The sequence below is a fragment of the Petaurus breviceps genome, unplaced genomic scaffold (genome assembly GCF_028583685.1).
Source record: "Petaurus breviceps papuanus isolate PSGF00001 unplaced genomic scaffold, PetGlider_PUasm1.0 90925, whole genome shotgun sequence".
NCBI classification, from domain to species: Eukaryota; Metazoa; Chordata; class Mammalia; order Diprotodontia; family Petauridae; genus Petaurus; species Petaurus breviceps.
In genome coordinates, this window is record NW_027187380.1 from 37,799,947 (window position 1) to 37,823,040 (window position 23,094).

A 23,094-nucleotide genomic window follows, 5' to 3' on the forward strand; every position below is an offset into this window, starting at 1 on the left:
GGAAGTTTTTAACTTAAGAGAAAATCTGACTTTAGCCTTCTATCTTTAGTTATGTTCTCCGGAGTTTCAGGAGGCCACTCATCTATTTGATTCTTTTCTTATGGCCCTGTGTGGCACCACTGATGCCTGCATCAAAATGAGCACAGGCTGAACCGGAGTGTGGAGTGATTGGACATGAGCCAAACAGGATCTGTCATAGCAGTTCCCATTTATTGATCAGAGAGCAGGGTTTATATAATCAATGTAAAGCAATTATCTGTTAGGTTCCCATGAGAAAATGTTTAATGTCCTTGTTTATTTACACATATCTGTATGTTTTAATGTCCTTGTTCACTTACATAAATCCATATATTTTAATATCCCTGTTCCCTTGCATGCATCTATGTCTGGGTCACTGCTTGGTTATCACGTCTTAAACTCCTGCAAGTCAGGAAGAGATGGTGAGCCAATCTTAAGACATAATATAGCCTTCATGGGGAGCTGACTTGGGAGAAATCCTGGACCAAACTCTTCCCATTTATGGACTGGCCCTCAACAGAATACCATCATTTTTTTCTAAAATCAGCCCCTGCTTTCAATAGAGCAGTAAACAGTTCTTTTCTTGTCAGTGTATTCTGACTGAATCCATTGGCCATTTACTTTTCTTTCTTGAAGAAATTTATCTTTTCCCCATTCTCCTAAGTCACTTAGCTGTGAAATCTTATCCAGCACCTCTGAAAGAGGGTGCCCTGTTTCACCAATTAGTAGAGTCAGAAGTAGATGTTTATAAGCAGGAGGAGTCATCTTCACTATATTTCTGTGAGGGGATATCATGATACATATCAGCATCTCCAAAATGATAGTGGTTTTTCATTACTTCTTTCAACTTTTTCGTGCAGTCCCTAATTGGATACTAGGGTCTGTCTCTACAATGCCACATGCAATCAGTGGGATACATCCTATTGTATCCATAGACAGCTAAAACTAACAAATTGGTTATATTGTTACGTCCTTCCATATGAAAATTTCTAAAAGCTTACTGGACAAAAGGGTTCATGAAAATTCTCTAAAAACTTGCTGGACAAAAGGATTCTGACAAATGGCTATAAATTTCAAGCAATCCACACTATCTATCAATACTCTTCTTCCTCCTTTCTCCGAGATTTTCACCATCTAAGACACTATGGATTTTCCCATCCTTTGAGTGAATCTGCTTAATGTACCAGTAATCTCCTGCTGAGTAAAATTCTCAGTTATCTCCCTGAACACTGTTTTGCCTCCCTGATTCTCCTGCTTTCTTTTTAGTATGGGGTGAGCTTCTGCCCTTGTAAAAGCTCTTGTCATGAAACAATGTGTCACTTAGCATTGCATTGTTTACACTCTCCTGGCAGTTGTTATAGCAACTAGGCTCAGCCTGTACCAAAGCTGTATGAACTTTCCTCCTGTTACTTTTTTTCTTTTTTCTCTGAGCCAGATTCACAACAGCCCTCTCTTCTACCACCTGAGAATCTCCTTTGCTCTTCTGGAGTTTCCAAATGCTGTAACACAGTCAGTTCCCTTTGCATTTGAGTTTTCTCTTGTAACAGTTTGTCTCTGCTCTTACACATAATACAGTAACCTGTTAGTAATACCCAGCCCCTTCTACACACTGCCTCCAGCTCTCTCCCAGGCTTTATTGGCATTCTTTGCAAACATGTTTCTAAATCTCTAGGTTCTCCCTACTGTAACGTCTGTTCCCGGTTTTCACAGAGTCCTGTACCACTCTCTGGCTGAGGGGGCCTACAATAAATCCTCCCATCCTGGGAGAGCCATTTCTTCTTCTAAATCCCTTCTGCCTTCAGATAGAGGTCTGATATTTCACGATCCTGTTTGTGATGCCAAATGTAGTGCCAATGCAATATTTAAAGCATCCACAATCATGATAAATATACCAACTGTAACTATAAATATTCCCACATGATGCTCTATCACAAAGTATAACAAAATCTCCATATAGTGAACAGAAGCAAAGCATAATTTATTCAGACACCAGAAAACCAAATCCCAAAACCAGTAAGCTGATTCCATCCTAGAAGCAAAGAAGTTAATAAGCCACAGCATCTTTTAGCCTTCCCACAAACCAATATAAGATCAATATTTACTCAAAAACCTATCTTTCTCCTTACCTGTGCATCTTCTCTCTCCCACTGTCTCTCTGGCTCTGATTCCCAGCTTCCTGTGGGCTCTGCTCATCCTTTCAGCACACTCCTCCCACCACAGACTACATGTGGTTGCATTCAGCCTATTAGGGGGCAGAGTATATTTTCAAAGCAGGGAATATATTCAAATTACCATTACCATTACAACTCTTGAACCTATTTTCCAGGTCAGTTGTTTTTCCAATGAGATGTTTCACATTGCTTTGTCTTTTTTCATTCTTTTGGATCTGTTTTATAATATCTTGATTTCTCACAAAGTAATTAGGTTCTATTTGCTTCAATCTAATTTTGAAGGAATTATTTTCTTTAGTAAGCTTTTGAACTTCCTTTTCCATTTGGCCAATTCAGCTTTTTAAGGCATTCTTCTCCTCATTGGCTTTTGCCATTTGAGTTAGTCTATTTCTTAAGTTGTTATTTTCTTCAGTATTTGGGGGGGGGGTCTCATTTAGCAAGCTGTTGACTTCTTTTTCATGATTTTCTTGCATCACTCTCATTTATTTTCCCTCTACTTCCCTTACTTGATTTTCAAAATCCTTCTTGAGTTCATCCATGGCCTCTGAGTAATTTGTATTTTTCTTGGAGGCTTTTGATACAGGAGTTTTGACTTTGTTGTATTCTTCTGGTTCTATGTTTTGATCTTTGTCACCAAAGAATGATTTTGTAGACTGATTTCTTTTCCTCTCTTTGCCAACTTTCCCAGCCAATTACTTGACTTTTTAGCTTTTTGCCAAAGCAGAACTCTACTTCCAGAGTAGAGAATCCTCTGTCCCAAATTTCTGAGGCTTTGTGCAGCTGTTGTCAGAGCTACTTCTAAGTACCTGCCTCAGAACTGTGAGGAGGACTGCTTCTCCACAGCCATCACAAGCTCTGCCATGCCAGCATTCTTCCTCACCCCAAGACTGGCACCCAAGACTGCGACCCAGATCCGAGCAGGGCAGAGCAAGAGAATCCTGCCTCAGTGCCAGCAAAGAGATTCCTGCAAATTGCCCTCTGATCAACCACTTGGTTCCCCCCACCACCTGTGGACCTGGAGCTCGAGAAGCAGCCCCTCCAGCTGCCACCGCCACCATTTCTGGGGGCCAGGTCTGGACTGGGCTCTTCTCTCATCCAGGACCAACAGGGTTTCTTTTCCCCTCTGACCTTTTACTTTTTCTTTCTTGTTTGTGGTTTCAGACGTCTGGAAACTGCCATAGGTGCCAGTGCTTAAGTCCACAGAGGTCTGCTCTGGCCTGTTCTGTGCTGGCACAGCCCACCTGGGTCTGACTCAGCTTCCAGCCCAATATAAGAGACCCTTGTCTGCCTGCCAGGCTGCTTTCAGCTGGAAATGTTTCACTCTGTCATTTTGTGGCTTCTGTAGCTCTAAAATTTCTTTAGAGTCATTTTTACAGGTGTTGAAGGTGATTGAGGGATGAGCTTATGCAAGTTCCTGCTTTTACTCTGCCAACTTGGCTCTGCCCCTCCCCCAGTTGTATTTTCGAAGGACTTGTTTTCTACAATCAATTTTTGTCCTTCCTTTTCCAAGCTATTGAATCCCTCTTGCATACCTCTCCTTTATTTTCCCAATTTTTCTTCTACTTATCTCATTTGACTTTTAAAATCTTTCTTGAAGTCTTCCAAGGAGGCTTTTTGGACTTGAGACCAGTTCATCTTCCCCTTTGAGATTTTGGATGTGGGTATATTGGCAGTGTTGTCCTCTTCTGAAATTGTGCCTTGATCTTCCCTGTCCCCATAATAAGAATCATAATGAGAAGGTCATTGTGCATTTCTGCTTTTTGCTCATGGGGTTTGCCTATTTCCTGGTTTTTAAAGTTGAGCTCTCCTGCTAGAACACAGGGGGCAGTAACCCAAGCTTCTTGTCCTGGGACCCCAGGACCTGGTCGTTGGTTTGTGTGCTGGGGTCTCAGGTACAACACTGGAGCTCTTGGGGTGGGGATGGGGAATCTGGCCCCTAGGGGATGCCTGCTTTCCTGGCCTTTGCATTTGAATGTTTGGCTGCTGGAGGATGTCTGCCAGCCTGGAGGGGTGCCACCTGGAGTTTTGCTTCTTTGAGGTGTGCAGAAGTGCAGAAGATTTGGCTGCTGGAGACCACCAGTGTGCATAGTGTTTTTTGGAGCTGGTGTCTACCAGTTGCTCTGCCTGTACTGAGGCATTCATGAGTCCTGTTGTTTGTGCTTGACTATTTTACCACCCTGTGGCCCAGGTCCTCCCCCTGGTTTGCTGAGCTGGGTCTTGCTGCTGACTTGTTGGGGACCTCCCATCCTGTATTACCCCCCTTTCCCCAGAGTCAGAAGTGTCTTTCACATTAATCCCCCAAGTTTCTTGGACTATAAGACAGTTGCACCCCATCATTCTGCTGGCTCAACTGTTGCAGGTTTTTCTTTGGGCAATATTATCTGGGCTTTTAGAGATCAATAAGAGAGTGATTCACTTATTACTCTGCCATCTTGGCTCCCAGAATCGGAACATCTACCCCTGCCTTTTTAGCTTGTGCTGAACCATAAGACATTCTGCTCTATTCCCTTCTTTCAATTCTTATGTATCTCTCTGTTTCAAATGTATCTTCTCAACCACTTATTGTCAGATCCTGATCTCTGATCCATTTTATCCTCTTCTGTTTTATTGATGAGTTCATCCCATTCAGATTTCCCTCCATCCTGTTCTCTTTTGTTTATCCTTCTTTACTGAGATCATCCCATTATGATAGACCTCCCATCCATGCTTCTAAGTTATGTCTTCTAACTTTCCTAATGATGATAATGTTCTTAGGGGTTACATATATCATATTCTCATATTGGAGTGTAAATAGTTTAACCTTGTTAAGTCCTTTTTGATTTCTCATTCATACTTACCTATTACTTATGCTTCTTTTGAGTCTTATGTTTGAATGTCAGATTTTCTGTTCACTCTGGTCTGTTCGTCAGAAATGCTTTCATGCCCTCTAATTCACAAAATATCTAATTTTTCCTCATAGGATTATGTTCAGTTTTCTTAGGTAGGTTATTCTTGACTGCCTGACCTTCCCAGAATATCATGTTTCCAGCCCTCCATTCTTTATTGTGGTTGCTGCTAAATCTTGCATGAACTTGGCTGTGGCTCCATGGTGTTTTTAATTCTTTCTTTTTCAGTTTTTCTCCTTTACCTGAGAGTATTTTGCTTTTATATCCCTGGGAGTTTTCATTTGGGATTTCTTTTAAGAAGTGACTTTCAGGAAGTGGATTCTTTCTGTTTCATTTGCCCTCTGGTTCTAAGACAGCTAGACAGTTTTCCTTTATAACTTTTTGAAATATCTTATCTATGCTCCATTTATTATCATCATCATTAATATTATGGTTTTCAGGTAGTCCAATAATTCTATTTTCCCCAAAGATTTATTTTTTAATTTTTCAACATTCACTTTTTGAGTTTTATTTTGGAACTCAAGATTTTGAGTTCCAAATTTTTTTCTCCCTCCTTTCCCTTCCCAAGATAGCAAGTAATTTGATAAAGGCTATACATGTAAAATCATATTAAACATATATCCACATTAGTTATATTATGAAAGAAGAATCAGAACTAAAGGGAAAAACCATGAGAAAGAAAAAAAGAGAGAGCGTGAAGATAGTATGCTTCCATCTGCATACAGACTCCATAGTTCTTTGCCTGCTGATGGATAGATAGCATTTTCCATCATCAGTCTCTTGGAATTGTCTTAGGTCATTTTATTGCTGAGAAGAGCTAAGTCTATCAAAGTTGACCTTTTGTGACCCCAAGGTTTCTAGCTGAGTCTTACCTTTCCCAGGTCCTCAGTGCACATGCTGGCCACGTCCTGCATGGTCTCATAAAGGAGAAGTCAAGTCAGTGGAAATGGAAAGAGGTACAGCTTTATTGGTAGGATAGGCATGTTGTTACATCTGTCCCTCCATTCTCAGCCTCCTCATTCTCGAGCCCTTAAATCCCCAAAGTACACTTGCACAGCTCGTGAACAGCTCGTTAGGGAAGGTAGGAGGAGCCAATCAGAGAACAGGGAGGCTGTGTCCAGAACAGCTTGCATACTCCTGCGCACCTTACCCTTAGTCCCAGAGATTAGTCTCAAGGTAACAAGGTAAATTGCGTTGACAGCACACAATCTGGGTGCCTCAGCACTTCTTAGGGGTTAGGGTGCCCTGACTACAGATGACATCAGCACATATTGCTGGTTGCTCTGCATCTTGTTATGTCGGACCTGAACTCAGAGAGGCTGCCTGAAACCCAAAGAAGGGCTACAGGCCCCAACATTGATCATTGCATGATGTTGTTATTACCATGTACAATGTTCTCCTGGTTCTACTAACTTCGCTCAGTATTAGTTTATGTAAATCTATCCAGATTTTTCTGAAATTCATCTGCTTTTCATTTCTTTTTTTAAAAAAATATTTATTAATTTTTCATTTTCAACACCCACTTCCATAAAATTTTGAGTTTTAAATTTAATTTTTTTTTTTGAAGGGGGGAAGACAGGGTAATTGGGGTTAAGTGATTTGCCCATGGTCACATGGCCAGTAAGTATGAAGTGTGTGAGGCCAGATTTGAACTCAGGTCCTCCTGACTCCAGGGCCAGTGCTCTATTCACTGTGCCACCTAACCGCCCCAGGTTTTATATTTAAAAGGGGTCAACAGTCTTTTTAAAATTACATTCACTAGTTAAGGGAAAAGTCAGCACCCTGAACTTCAGAGAAAATACAAGCAGAGAAATAAACCAATAGACAGAACTTTGACTGTCTCAATCAAAGCAATATTGCTATCCACATTACATAAAATCCCTGGATTGAGAGAGCTTTTATATCTGAGCAGTCGGAGAGCTCTGAACATATGGCCACTCAGAATCTTGACCAGGAAATTACAAGATCCTTCTCACATGCAAGCCCCAAAAGCAAAATACCAACTCAGAATATATGTACACTTCTCAGAGCCAGAAGGATTATACCTTGTGACTCGGTGCCTAATTAGAAATTAGAAAAAGATGTGAAAGGCTTCCTACAAGCAAGCTTCCCCTAAGCAAGCTTCTCTCTCCCAATAGGCTCTGAGATTCAGGATATATCACAGTTGGGCACATAGGCCTATTAATGGTCTGGGAAGATCTTATCCCATAACATTGCAGGCCTTAGGTGCTGCTAGCTTGCTCACTATGCTAGGGTGGCCTGGTATAATTGCACCCTTTGTTGCCTAGTTTCCCAGACTGGCAACTTGCCTTCTGCACTGGGACTGGAGGCCTCACAGCTGTCCTGCCGAGCCAGGAGCAACAAGCTTCAGTTGCTGATTCATGCTGTAGCTAAAAACCTCCCCCTTGCTTTCCTGGACACCATCAGCTGTAGGCTGTGCTCCATTTTTTCTGAAGTGAGACAGATCTTTCTTGAAGTCCTTCTAAGTTATCTTAACTGGAAAGTTGTTTCACTCCATCTTTTTGTAGGTTCTGTCACTTCACCTCCTAGTCCAATAATTCTTAAATGATCTCTCCTCTATCTATTTTCCAGATTAGTTGTTTATCCTATAAGGTATTTTACTTTTTCTTCTATTTTTTTCATTCTCTTGGCTTTGTTTTATTGTTTCTTGATGTCTCATGGCATCATTAGCTTCTATTTGGTAAATTATAATTTTTATGGAGTTATTTTCATCAATGAGATTTTGTACCTGTTTGCTGTTAACTGATTTTAAGGAGTATCTTTCTTCAGTCTTTTTTGAGCCTCTTTTGCCAAACTATTAATTCTCTTTTCATTGTTTTCTTGCATTATTCTAACTTTTGTCTATTTTTCCTCTACTTCTCTCATTTGATTTTTTTTATTGTAGTTTTGTTATGGGTGTTTTTATCTTGCTTTTTTTCCTGTTTCTTTAGCTCTTCTAAAAATTCTTATTGGGCTTCTGTCCAAACTGTATTTTTCTTTGAAGGCTTTGCTTGTAAATGTTTTTAAGTCAATGTCATTTACATTCGTAGAGTTTCCTTATCACCATAGTCATTTTTTTATGATTAGGTTCTTTTTGTTTGCTTCCTCTTTTTTTTCCAGTCTATTTCTTGACTTTGGACTTTATTTAGAGTTGGGTGCCGATTACTTCTGGGGGTTAGGAGGAATGTCTTGTCTGAGCTGTCTTTTATGAGTTTCTATTGTTTTCACAACTCGGTGGATTTAAATTTTTGGTGCTTCCAAAGTGATGTGATATGGAAAGAGGTCTTCTGCAGGTGGCACTCCTGCTCAATGGTGTCTGCAAACTCTTTCTGCCCTGGAACTGCAAGCCAGTACTGGATAATGAGCAACAGAGTCACCAAATGGCTCCAAATTCTATTCCCAGTGCTAGCACAAAGGTCCCCTGGGATCCCTTTCTGACCAGATGTGCAGTTCCCTTAACATTTCAAGGCACTTCGCTACTCCTACTGCTGCTACTCCACAGCTGGTGCTGCTTATGCCACACCGTACTTCCCCCTGGCCTCTACTCCAGTTGTCTGCAGGACTCTCTTTCTAAGTTAACCTGGTCTAGAGAAATTATTCAATGTGACTTATTGTTGTTCCCCCCTTCCCCCCCCCTCCAGAATTTGGTTGAACACATTTCTTAAGTTGTTGTAGGAGGTATATAGAGAAAGTTCAGCAAAATGCTGAATTCACTTTACCATCTTTGTTTTGCTTCCCAGGTGTCTATTTCCTACAATATGTAAGAGATCGAACCAATATCTTCTAGTGTATAGGAAGGATTATTTTAAAATACAAGGATAAATTACTCACTTTTTATAAAACTTTAGGTTCTAAGCAATATGGCTAACCATTTAATATTTCTGTTCTTTGCTCTCTTACAGTCCTCTGCTGGCTGTATCATTTGCTACATGCTGTGCTGTTCCAGGAATTGCGCTCCTAACTTGGGGGGTAAATCCACTCACAGGAGTTCTGGGTGCTTTCAACATTTTCCTGTACACCTGCTGTTATACACCTATGAAAAGGATTAGTATTGTCAACACGTGGGTTGGAGCCCTTGTTGGAGCCATCCCTCCAGTCATGGGCTGGACTGCAGCTACTGGTAGCCTTGATGCTGGTGAGTAGCTAGTAACATAAAATCTTCTTTCTCTCAATGGACAATTGAAGCGTTACCAAGAAACTATGTTTCTATATTTTCCCTAGCCCTGAAAAATTGTTTTCATGTTCCTCCATTTTCATTAACAATGTTATTAGCAGATGTGCTGCTGAAACATTTTAAATTACTAAAAATTTCAAACCATGAAGAAATTCTATATTTTATGGCCCCATGCTATAGTCTGGCAGAGTAAATATGACACACATTTCCATTTTATGGGAAGAATAGAGAAGTGAAGAAGAATACTGCATCAGTTCACTGACTACAATATAACAAAAACAAAAGAGTGTAAAATTCCTAACCTAAACATAAACACTTGTGCTGACAAATTGGTGGTCGGAACCTTCCACTTAAAGAGAGAAGTTAGCCAGTAGCTATCCTTCATTTAACCTTACAGAATGGTTTTACTTTAATAACAGGTCACCTTATTTTCTCTTTTGTAATGTACTATAAAGTTTGTTTTTCCCCCATAAAGACAAAAGAGGTTTTTGTTGTTGTTGTTAGAAACTGGATTATTTTGATATTTCCATTTAAATTGTTGATATAATGTGCATCTAAAGCACTGAGACATTTAGGAGATTTTGGTCTGCTGGAGTTAAAAATTTGTAAATCAAACATATAGTTTTCAGGAAATAGTCGTAATTCAGTTACAAAGTGGTTCTTATTTGTAATAATCACTTAGGAGAAGGAAAGGGGTTGTTGGACAACGGTTTTGCAAAGTATTTCAAGATGTTTGTACCACTTACCATTCTCTGTTTCTAGTGGCCACATTTCTGAAGCTTTTCATAAAATCACTTGCAGTAAGAGAAAGGATTGGTTTATCTTGAAAAATCATAGTATAGATATAGACCTGGAAGGATCTTTAGAGGCCCCCTCATTCAGCCTCCTTATTTTACAAATGAGGAGACTGAGGACCAGGGATTTAAGTGAGTTGCCCAAGGTCACCTAAGTTCCAAGTGTCAGAGGGATTATTTACTTCTATCCTAACTTTTCCTCCCTCATAATACTGCTAATGTCTTTGTTGAAATAAAGTTTAACTTGTTCACATACTATATACACAATATTTTTGATAGAATACTTTTTTGTGTGTTTTCATTTTTTTTTAAATTTTCTCCATAGATGAGGCTCATCTATCTGTCTTTTTTTGTGTGAGCTCCCTGTGTAGCTTTTCTCATTGCCTCATCTAAAAGTATTCATTCCTTTCTTGAATTTTGCTTAGACACATTGATTCGCCCTCTCTTGGTTCCCTGTTATATTCTTCCTTGTATGAGTGTGTCAATATGTGTATATGTATATTCATGTATGGATCACAAAGTGAAAAGACTATCAAAAATAGCATCTTATCTATTACTATTAACATAGTTATTTATTGCTTCTGTGATTTTTTTCTTCCTCTTATCTTTCAAGGTATTGTTCCTTAATCTTTTTCTTTAAATGCTTAGATACTGTATTATTTGGTGTGTGTGTGTGTGTGTCTAAGTGTAAATATTAAGGATTGATATCATTTTTTTATTCATGGTTCTTTTAATTGTAATATAGTTTCCATTTTTATCTTTTTTTCTTGTGCTTTCTTTAGTAATTACTGTTCTCATGGTATTTTTGTTTATAAATTGTTTAATATTTATACTTTTTTACATTTACTTTTTCTTTGTGCCCAAACATGTAATTACTTTCATAATTTTGTGGAGATACAATTTGATGCTAATGAACGTATACATTCTGCAATAACCCCATCAGAAGATGCCATAAACCTTTATTAAAAAATTAAGTTTTTTAATCAATTTGTTCACCTTGTGTATGTTTTTTTAGTTTTTTGTTACATTTATTTAGCTATAAAAAGGAACATTAAAGCATTTATTACTGTCTTTTTTCAATTCAGTTAGATTTTCCTCTAAAAACTCAGATATCATGACTTTCATTATGGTTAATATTGTATATTAAATACATATAATATAAATAACATTTTTACAAATATAAATGTATTAAATGATACATTATATATAATATAACAATATATGTAATACAGTCTAGTTCCCCCTTTTTGTCTCTCTGAACATTCTCAATTTTTATTATTGCCTTATTTGAGGCTATAAGCTTAACTCCTGGCAAAAACATAAAAATTTTATTCTAACCCTCACCTTTGTTTGGTGTGTCTTTATTTTACATGTTTTTTGTATGCAGTACATTGTTAGGATTTATTTTCTTGTCTGTTCCACCATATCCTTTCATTTTATTGTGGTGTTCAACCTATTCACATTTAAGGTTATAATAGTTTTGTGTTTTCTTCAGCTTATTTAATGTTTATCCACCGCCTCCTTTTTCCTTCCATGTGAAAGTCAAAACTTGACCCGAGATGAGTTTTGCTAAGACAGATTGCAGTCCAGAAATCTCACGCAGACTCCCTGTCCCTCCTCAACAAGGATCCCCTTTCTTTATCTGAAATATAGTCCTAGAAAGTTCAACTATGGCTCAGAAAAGGAGTTCCCACTTCTTTCAAAGGAAAGCTGTTGCAAGACCCCCTTTCCTCCCTCCTCTGCTTCCAAGAGAATACACCTTGATATCCCCACCTAGAACTTTACCTCCTCTGGTAGGACTGGATTCCCACTTCTCCTCTACAGACTCCCTCCCAACAAGCATCATTGCTCTTTCCATACTCTCATGGGTCTCTAGCAAAGCAAGAGAGTAAATAAACCTAACTTCCCTTACCTTCTGAATCCCAGGTCAAGCACTGGCATCTGTGACTTTGTTCTGTCTCTTACCTCCCTTCTGCCTACCTAAGAGATTCTCTCTTTTTGTCTCTCTTATCTTGTCTTTTGTCTCTTTCTAATTTATCTTATTAAAGTGTTTAAATATTGAATACCCTTCTTAGCCTTTGTTTCTTTTGAAGAATGACTCATTTCTACATTTTATTGAAAAGGCAGTTTTTCCTTTGGTAATTAGTCTCAGCTTTGTGGTGTATATATTATTTTAGTATGCAGCCTTATCTCCTTTGCTTTTTGGAACATCATATTCTAGTCTCTTCTTTGATTTCTCCTAGAGGAAATTACTCCTCGGCTATTCAAATTTATTTTTCTTGACAGTTGAATCTTTCTCTTAGCTGCCTACAATACTTATTGTTTGACAGGAATTCTGAAGTTTAAAATTCAATATTTTTCTATTTTATTTTGACAAATAAATCGTTGCTAGTGTGCCTAGGCTAGTATGAATTATTCATCCTGTTTCACTGGAACCCTTGTAGTCTGTTGTTCTCTCAGAAATCAACAATGCTGTCACGTGGGGGGAGCAGGGATAGCATTGAGATGGGTTCTGCTAGATCCTTGCCATGTGAAAACTTCAGAAAAAGACAGCCACAGCTTGGTTTACCCCAACCTAGTGTAATTCTGCTGGCTTGATTCTCTCTTCTCTCTCTCACTTCATTACCACTTTTACCTCTTTAGTTTACCTCTTCTAGTAATTCTTGTTGGGCTTATATCCAATTTGCACTTTTTCTTTGAGGCTTTGCTTGTAGCTGTTTTTTACTTCAGTGTCTTATTCTGAGGTTACAGATCTTCCTATCAGTATAATAGCTTTTCATGGTCAGGTTCTTCTTTTGTCATTTGCTCATTTTTCCAGCCATTTCTTGACTTTTAACTTTATGTTATAGTTAGACTCTGCTCACTTGGGGGCAGGGGAGCAGGGAGGCACTTTGCCAAACTTCTGGTATTTTCAAACTGCTGTTCTCACAGTAAGTTTTCAGTGCTTCCAAGGTAATGTTTTTCAGTAAGAGGTAAAAGCACCATTCTGGGCTGTGCTGTGGTCCTTATCCAGGAAGGGCCCCAGCTTCCCTGAAACTCCACACATTCTTTTGCTCCCTGGAACTGCAACCCACTACTGGGTAGTGTCAGTGCAATTGCCAGACAGTGCACAGGGATACCCTGTAATCTCTTTCTGATCAGTTGTTGAATCCCCTTACTATCTCTATGCTGACAGCTCCCAAAGCTGCTGCTGTCATAGCTGCCTTCAAGGCTCAGAGCTGATGATGTTGTCCCATGCACTCTGGGTCATCCCTACCTCAGTATCAGAAATGTCTCCTTCCACCCTCCTGTCTTAGGCTGGAAAATATCTCATGTCACCCTAGAGTTTGCTTTGAAGTGTTATTTTAAAGTTGTTTGGAGGAGAATGTTGGGAGAACTCAGCTATAATGCTTCCTCTATGCCACCACCTTGGCTGTGCCCTCTAGTCTCCTATCTCCAATTGCCTATTAGACATTTCAGAATCAATCAGTAATCATTTTTTAAGTGTCTTCTATGTGCCAAACACTGCATACAAAATAAAAGACAGATAAAAGATGAACAAAGATAAAAGATAGCCCACAATCTAATGGGAGAGACAATATGATTGTTTGCACATAGTTAATTTTCTGTTGTCTCACGCATTAGACAGTGAGTTCCTTGAGAGGAAGGACTCTTTTTGCTTTCCTTTGTTTCCCTGTCACTTGGCACAGAACCTGGCACAAAGGAGATGCCTTATAAATGCTTATTGATTGAATGAGTGGTATGTGACTAATAGGAGGGCTTTGATGGTAATATTTGGAAAACCTTGATTCTTAGAACTAATTGATTACTAAGGGACAAACATATATTGCCAAGTTATGGTACAGATACCAGAAATATGGGTTTGAAGTAGAGGCTATTCATCTCTTCAAAAAGACCCTGATTGAACTAGAACTGAGCTGAACTGAGCTTAGGATTTAAGAGAAATTCCCTTTGAATCTGACCTCAGAACGTGTACTGCCATGTACTACTTAGAAGAACTGATAGGAGGAAAAATATGTTTTTTATTTGTTTGGAAGAGCTGAGCTTGATGAATAGACAGGACTGGAATCTGAGGCAAGGTGACCACTTAGTAAACTATTGTAATAGTCCAACATAGAGATGACAAGGGCCTGAACTAGAGTGATGGCCATGTAAGTAAAGTGTTAAGAAGGGAACTAACCTTCTAACTAACTAATTCCTGACAGATGTACCCACCTACTTCAGGATAGATTCATGTGCCAGGACATTCATGAACTCTGATAATTTATAGTGATTCTGAAAAAAGGAAATAGGAATTTTTGTCAAAAATGGTTGAACCATATTTGTAAAATATATGGGGTGGGGAAGGGAAAGTTGTAGAGAAAAGAAAAACACACTTGAAAAAACAAAATATATAAGGTTTTTCTATTGGTAAATTAAAAAACAGACCATCTGGAATTGGGCCTAGAAATGAAAACTAATTAGAATCTTTTTTTTTTTTCCTAATGGAAAGGTGAAACATTTGCAATAGAATTGAATGTTCTGTGCTTAATCCCTAAACCAGGTGGATACAGCTGTACTAATTCAATTCCTCCTGATTTATCATATCAGTGTTAAAGGAGTAATTTGTTTGGCTTCTTTTTATCTAAGGAGAGCCAGTTGTAACAGGATATCACATAGAATTCTATGTGATGATTTTCTGATTACTGCCCATTAAAGGTGAAGATGTGACTGCTAAAAACCTTTCATTTCTAACATGAGCCAAACTCATAACCAGTTTTCTCTGAAGGGAAAAAAAAATAGTTGTTTCTTCCACTAAAAGTATTTTTTATTATATTGCATCGTTTCAGGCAAAATAATGGAAACTGTACTTTAGGAGAAATAGAATCCTTGGGGTTGGTGGGCTAAAAGCAACATCTTTGAAAGGTGCAAGAAGATTTAACATCTTTTGTTATTGTTGTTGTTGTTGTTTTAACCTAGCCATTGATTGTGAAAGTTAGATTGTGATCATAAATGACCTTTCCTGTCCCTCCCTCTCTCCATTTCCGTTTACGTGATCGTGTTTTTCACAGCGTGTTTGCACGTGTCATAATTCTGCAAATGTCATAATAGTAAAACTTCCTAGGATGTCACTTAGTTAAGATGGGTGGCATTGCTCCATAAACTCGTCTTATTTAAAGACCTCTGATGTGATCCTTTTGCCTTCTGAGCATTTTATATATTTTTCTTGTTACTTAAGAGTTCAAAGATTGCTTCTATGATATACATAATAATTGATCATTCAACCTTAGTTCACTTCCTGAGGCAGCCCATTCCCCTTTGGAATATCTCTAATTGTCAGTAAGTTTTTCCTCACATCAAAGTTAAATTTCCCTCTTTGCAACTTCCATCTGTTGTTCCTAGTACCTGATCCTCTTAGGTGAATTAGACAAGTCCAATTCCTCTTCTTTATGGTTGCCGTTCAGATACTTTAAAAAAGCTGTTATATCCCTAAATCTTCTCTTCTTCAGACATCCCAAATACTTCAGCTAGTCTTCACATAGCATAGTCTCAAGACTTTTCACTATCCTGATAGTTCTCTGTATCAATTATATGAAAGTCAGGGATCTCTGTAGACTAAATATTGATTTAGAAAACCACACATTAACTTTACCTATGTTGTTTTGTATTTGTATTCATCTTTTCCAGTTACATTTTTATCTGGTTTCCCTGAATCCATATGGCTAGCAGGTTTTAAGTTCAATACCTCTGCTCTAGATGATTTCTAGTTTATTAGTGCTTTTTCTAAAATATTGTCTCCAGAACTGAACATATTATTCCTATAGTGGTCGGACCACGGCAGAATATAGTGAGACTATCACCTTCTCAGTCCTGGACCCTGTACTTGTCAAAAACACCAAGGTATTTCTTACCTAAACTTTTATATAACCATACCTCTCCTAGTTTGAACCCTTTGAAAACTTTATATTTTTCCCCTTTAAATTTTATTGCTTTAGATGCATCCTAGCATTCTAACATTTTAGGATCCTTTTAGATTCCGATTCTGTCATCTAAAATATTAACTGTCCTTAGCTTTGCTATTCCTTATATATGACACTGCATCTCCTCACTCCATATATGACACTCCATTTCTTCACTCCTTACCTTTGCATTAACTGTGTCTAATTGATTAACTATGATAGTCTTCTACTTCCCCTACCCTTCTGGCTTCCTTTAAGACCTAACTCAGATTCCACCTTATGCAGGAAGCCTTTTCCAGTCCCTCCCTACACATCATTAATGGGCTTAATTCAGACTAGTTTCCTCTTAGTTTAAGTTGAAAGTCAGAATGAAATGAGATTCTCTTTGATGGTCCAAAGTTAGTGAAAGGGGATTATTAACAAACTTAGCCATTGCGAAGAAAGAATATTTAGCAACAGGTCTCATGAGGAGGATAGTTATCAGGAAGGTGACTAAAGCAATCTTGGGACACCCTTCAAATGGTAGCTGCCTCTACTCCACATGATTAGGCCTTCCTATGCCTGTAGGGGACCATGTCTATACATTTCAGAGGTCACCCTAAAGCTGCGTCAGGGAAATAGCAGTTAGTTTTAGGCCCCTAGGCTAATCAAGTCTTAGAGACAACTTTGTTACTTTTCATGGAAAAGATTAGGCTAACTAGATAGTCATTCTATTGCACCCTCAATGACAGTGTCTTCCTTCTTAGATTATCTTCCATTTGTAGTACATATAACTTGTATGACCATTTGCCTGTTTCCTCCATTAGAATGTAAGTTCTTTGAGGGCATGGACTTTGTTTTTGCCTTTCCTTGTGTCCTGGGCCCTTAGCACAATGCTTTTTGACTGTCATCTTCAAAAATGAGAAATGTGCCTTCTGTCACTGGATAGAATTCACATATAAAAATAATAAATGGCACAGAACCAAGGACAAAGCCCTGGGGACATTCCATTAAGAGTCCAGTGACTAATCTTTGGGTCTAGCCATTCAGCCACTTGCAAATATACCAAACTATGTAGTATCATCTACCCCATTTATTTCCACTTTATTCATGAGAATAACATGAAAAAAATATTTTCAACAGATTCTTTGGTTAAAATATTGATAAACTCCATCTATAACCTATCCTTATCCTGTCAGTTGAATAACCCTGTCACAAAAAGAAATGAGGCTGCTTGAACATGGGTTCATGGGTTAGCCTTGCTGTTTTTGTGTGATCACTACTTCCTTTTCTATATATTCAGACCTTTAAGAATATATTCTACAATTTTTGCAAGAAAATGAAGTCATGTTCACTGTAGTATGGTTCTTAGATTTTACTTTCTTCCCCTTTTTTTGGAGGGGGTGGTACATTTTCAGGACATTTGTCTTTCTCTAGTCCTGTGCCACCTCTCCTACCCTCATTAGTCTTTAAAAAAAAAAATCTTAACAGTGGCTCAGCCATAACATTATCCAGTTCTTTTATTTCTCAGGGATATAGTTAATCTGGACCTGGTGACTTCAATTCATAAAGATTATTTAGGTGCTCCAGAGGTCAAAGGGATCTTGAGATTATCTAGTTCAAACCCATATTTCATTGATGAGGAAATTGGCTTAGAAAAGTGGAGTCACTTGCTCAAGGTCATGCAGCTATGGCAAATCCAAGACAAGAATCCAACTTTCCTGAATCCACGTTCTCTGGATCCACTTCTGAAAGCCCCTTCTCTCATTGGTGAGTTCTTCCTGGAACTTTTGTTTTAGGGAATGTCTCCAGACCAGCCATCTCTTGTTCTCCAAACTATACCATCATGGCACCTCATCCGCTTTTCAGCTACTCTTTTTATGTTGTTTTCCTCCATTAGGTTGTAAGCTTCAGGGACTATTTTTCCTTTTGCTTGTATTTTTATATTCCCACACTTTGCACAGTGCCTGGCACACAGTAAGCACTTAATAAATTCTTTTTGAGTGACTGATTGTCCTTTCTAGCAAACATTGTCACCTTTTATAACCAACCAGTCATTTTATTCATGTGATTTTTATTCGTATAATTTTCCTTTTAGATGTTTTTACTAGTTCCAAAGGTGCCTTTGAAATGAAACAGAAATTGTCAGTCATGAGTTTCCAACCATTTCACCTTCCTTAACCAAAGATCAATACTGCCTAGCATATTCCATAAGGAGAAAATTTATTTCTTATAAACTAATCTTCATGAAAAACCACCTTCATTATGTCACACTTGAATAAGAGTTCATAGTAGCTCCTATTTCCTTGCAGGATCAAATACAAATTTCTCAGCCTAACTTTGAAGACCCTCCATCCAGTTCTTCCTAACTCTACCACCTTCCTTTTCTTCTCCTGTATTCCTAGTTAAAGAGATCCCTCTGCACACATACCATGCTTCCTCCATACCTTTGCTCATGTTCTTCACTTGACCTATAATGTGCTTCTTTCTCTTTACTGTAAATCTATAAATCTAGCTGAATATGCAACTCAGGTCCTACCTCTTCCCTAAAGCCCTCTCCAGCTGTGCCAATCCACACTGGCTTCCATTTACCTTAAATGGCTATTATATTTGTCAGTCCTAGTCAAGTGAAATACTTAATTTTCTCTCTAATGTTTATTTTTATATCAGTTTCCCTAACTAGGTACTCAGCTCCTTGAATCACTTCTTATGTATCTGAGGATCTTCCATGTGGTCAGGACATACTTAATAACTGATCAACCTATTTTTACCTAGATCCCTTACATATGACCTTCTTAGACCTCTGTGCCTATAGTTGTTTTTCAAGATCCAGCTTTTAGACTTTCTGTCTAAGATACCTTCCCTGACTCACTTTTATTTGACCATGTTTACCCAGGCACAACTCCTAAGTACTATTAGATAGAACACTGGTCCCTCAAGTTTGAATGTGGGCCTCAGACCCTTGGAGCTTTGTGACTCTGAGCAAGTCACTTAACTGTGTTTGTTTTAGTTTCCTCATCTGTAAAGTGAGAACAATAGCACCTGCCTTACAGAGTTGTTGTGAGGATCAATTGAGATAATATTTGTAAAAGTGTTTTTGAAAGCCTTAAAGTATTCCATTAATATTGTGTGCTAGTATTGTTACCAATACTGTTGTTAAGATCTCTCTGCAGAGCTATCTAACTGGCCAGAGGGAACACAAGTACAGAGTAAAAAATGTTCCATAAACTTCTGTCTGAAGCCAAAACATATCTGTAGAGTTAATTTGGTTTACTCAGCAAACATTTATTAAGTGCCCACTATGTCTATAACATTCTTTGCTGTTATGAAGATTCAAAGACAAAACAAAAAACCTCTCCCTCGGGGAACTTACAACCTGCTGCATGGTGGGGAAAAGGGTATTACAACATTGACACAGATAGTAACTACATATTTTGAGAGGGAAAAAGCACTAAAAATTATAGACATTGAGAAAGAGTAAGAATTGAATAAAAAGTGGCATCTGTGAAAATCTCTGAAAGAAGATACAATTCTAAGAGGCAGAAGTGAAGAGGTACTCATTCAGGTCAAAGACATAGAAGCAGGAGGTGGAATGGATTTCAGGCAACAGCAAGTAGCCTAGCATGGCTTATGTGTAAGAATAAAGGATAGTCATGTGAAATAGATCTGAAAAGTTAGTCTGGAACCCTACTGAATGTTTAAGTGCCAAACACATTGTTATATTTTGTACTGGAAGCAGTAAGGTGAGACCTATGTTTTAGGAATGTTATTTTGCAGTCACTTTTGCAGCGTGAAGGATGACTAGAGAGGGGAGAAACTAGAAACAGAAATGAAGACTTTTAAATGAAAAAAATAAAGAGATATGATAATAAGAATAGCATTTATGTTGCATCTCCTTTGTCAGGCCCTGTGCTAAATGAACATTATCTCATTTGATCTTCAGAACAACATTGGAAGGTGGGTTCTATTATTATCCTCATTTTATAATTGAGAAAACTAAGGCAAACGAAAGTTAAGTGACTGGCCCAAATACACACACACACACATACACACATGTGTCTGTGTATGCATATACAGATACAAGAGTTGAATGGACAAGAATAGACAATTGATGGAAGGTGACAGAAGCAGAAAATAAAGGATCAGAGTTGAACTAAGCATCATGGTTATAAATTTTTTAAAAGTTTGTTATAAATGTAAGTTAAATGTTTTGTGAGATTTGTGCTCATACACAGGAACCTCATGAATGTTTTCATTTCTTTTCCTCAAAACTTTTCTACAGGAGCATTACTACTAGGTGGAATCCTCTACTCCTGGCAATTTCCGCATTTCAATGCTCTAAGCTGGGGCCTTCGAGAAGATTATTCCCGGGGAGGCTACTGTATGATGTCTGTCACTCATCCTGCCATGTGCAAGCGAGTAGCCTTACGCCACTGCCTGGCTTTAATTGCACTGTCAGTGATGGCCCCCATATTGAAAGTCACCACATGGACCTTTCCCATCATCTCTTTCCCAATCAACTTGTACATTTCATACCTTGGTTTTCGGTTCTACAAGGATTCAGACCGAATCAGCTCTAGGAAACTATTTTTCTGTAGCCTCTGGCATTTACCATTACTCTTGCTCCTTATGCTCACTTGTAAGCGATCATTTGTTGGGGAAAATGACAAATGGGGTGGGGCGGCTAGGTGGCGCAGTGAGTAAAGCACCGGCCCCGGAGTCAGGAGGACCTGGGTTCACATCTGGCCTCAGACACTTAACACACACACACACACACACACACACACACACACACAACCTTGCTGTGTAACCTTGGGCGAGTTACTTAACCCCAATTGCCCTCCAAAAGGCAAAAAAAGAAAATGACAAATGGGAACTTAAAAGCTGAAATCAAATAACTTTTCTAGAAAATAGAGGTATGGAGAAAGATAAATTTTTTCTATCAGCATTTTCGCTATCAGTCAATATTCAGTCATTGAAAGTGTAATACAGGTATTAACTCTTTTTAGTAAGTTGATATTCTAAAATAATTTTCCATGCTTATAAATGATGCTATAGTAATATATACGTGTATGTGTATATATGTTTACTTATGCAGACGTCCTGAAATATAGGTATATACATATGCATGGTATATACACATATATTTTTTTAGATAATGATCAAAAAAGTTCCCTCTGGGGGAATTGGTCAGCTTAAAGAATTAATATTAAAAAAAAAATGTCTTTTGCCTGGTGCAACAGATTACCTTTTGGTAATAATAAGAGATGACATCTCTCTTTCCCCATCTGTTTTACATTTCCATCTCTAAAAAAGCATATGTGTGGGTTCTCCCTTTCCCCTTCCAGCCCTTTTTGTCTTCCTTTTTTCCTTTTTTTTTTAAACTAGCAATACCAACTTGACTAATGAATGGTGAGCACTAGTAATCTAACACCTCTAGTTTAGAATAGAATAGAAGAAATTCAGCCCCCTCTTTGTCCTGTGAATAAACCAAAGGCATTACTCTTTAATTGTCCCCTGTTTTATAAAGACTATATCCTTTCAAACAATAATGGGAAACAAATGGATGAGTTGATCTACAACATGCTAACAACAAGTTGATCTAACAACAAACTAATCTGACGCAGTTTTTCTTGGACATTTCACGTAAAGCTACCTCCCCACTCCCCAGTCCCCCAAAATATACATCAGCATTTCAGAAATTCTATTGAAGACAAAGGCATAAGATGGTACCTTTGAAAATGCAGAAACTGTTTTCCATGGCAATTCTTGAAGGAGATCTTGCTCTGGACTTTCAGTGTTAAAAAATCCCTCCACCTTTGATCTTATCCATGTAAAGTTTTGCTTATTATATATTATCAGTCCTGGTTTGTGGGAAAAGTTCTTCCATACTATTGTAAAAATATTTGGTTTGGGGAGACTAGGTGGTGTAGTGAATAGAGCACCGGCCCTGGAGTCAGGAGGACCTGAGTTTAAATCTGGCCTCAGACACTTAACACACACACACACACACACACACTTGTATATGTGTATCTATTATGGTAGGTCTGTGAATTAAATACATAGCCCCTTGTTGTCCTCCTGAGACCAAATATTTGTTGGTTGCTTTTATTTCAGTATGATCGTTTAACACACTATTTCAGGTCTGCTATGGAGTCACATCTGCCCTAAGTTATAAAAATCTGGACCCCAGCATGGTGGTACACACCTGTAATCTAGGGGATGCTGAAGCTGATGGATCCTTGGAGTTCAGAACTTCTGAACTACAGTAGGATTGATTAGCACCAAATTGGTGGGCCCCTTGGAGGGGGGAGACCATTAGATTGTCCAAGGAGGGGCAAACAGGACACAACCAAAAAGTAAAAAAAAAAACCAACAGCAGCAGCAGCAATTCAAAACTTCCATACCAGTTAGTATCAAGATTAGTAAATGTTTACTACATTTCCAGCCTGGGTGACATAATGAAACCCAGTCTCAAAAACAAAACAAAAGGTAGGATATTTTAATTATTTACTCTCTAGTGTCATTGCCACTCAAAGGAATACATTTTGGAGACTTAAGTATCATTTGAAAAATCATTGTAAAAATGTCTGTTTTCACAGAATTTTCTGAAGTGGTTGCAGATAGCATCTTAACCCTGTTAATACTTATGTGAAATATTATGTCTCAACTGTGCTCAGGATGTTTCCAGGGAAGAACACAAACATGGGAGTTTCTGGAAAGAAAATCTACAACTTCTTGTGACTTTCAAATATGTAAAAAAATTGATTTAATTTCCCTTCTACAATAAAATATTACATAAACATGGTGGTATATGTAATGTAATTTAAGTAAAAGTAATTTTATACTGGGTTTGTACTGTTCTTGGTAACATTTGATAACATTTGATCCAACCCTTCATGAAGTGGGAGACAACATATACTTTTGTTTTTCAAACTAGTGAAAATGAGTTGGTTGGGTTTTGTAATACCTGTGCATAAGAGAAAATATGCAAGTGTTACCTCCCCTACTGAAAACTTTCAGACCATTTCATCCCATTAATCAGTCCTGCAAATTTATGCTAACTTAATCTTCTTAAAGCACTTCTTTAATTTTGTCACTCACCACTTCCCTCTGAAATCTTCAATAACTCCC

General features: G+C 38.1%; 1 protein-coding gene across 3 annotated transcripts in view; it reads left to right on the forward strand.

The window, feature by feature from the left end:
• Positions 1 to 22,763, forward strand: part of COX10 (cytochrome c oxidase assembly factor heme A:farnesyltransferase COX10) — a 144,892-nt gene extending 122,129 nt beyond the window's left edge. For all 3 annotated transcript variants that reach the window (XM_069076823.1, XM_069076825.1, XM_069076824.1), the window contains 2 exons: positions 8,977 to 9,209; positions 20,243 to 22,763. In XM_069076823.1, coding sequence (XP_068932924.1) covers positions 8,977 to 9,209; positions 20,243 to 20,664 — 655 coding nt within the window. In that variant the 3' untranslated portion in view covers positions 20,665 to 22,763. The remainder of the gene's footprint in view (positions 1 to 8,976; positions 9,210 to 20,242) is intronic.
• The last annotated feature ends 331 nt before the right edge of the window (positions 22,764 to 23,094 follow it).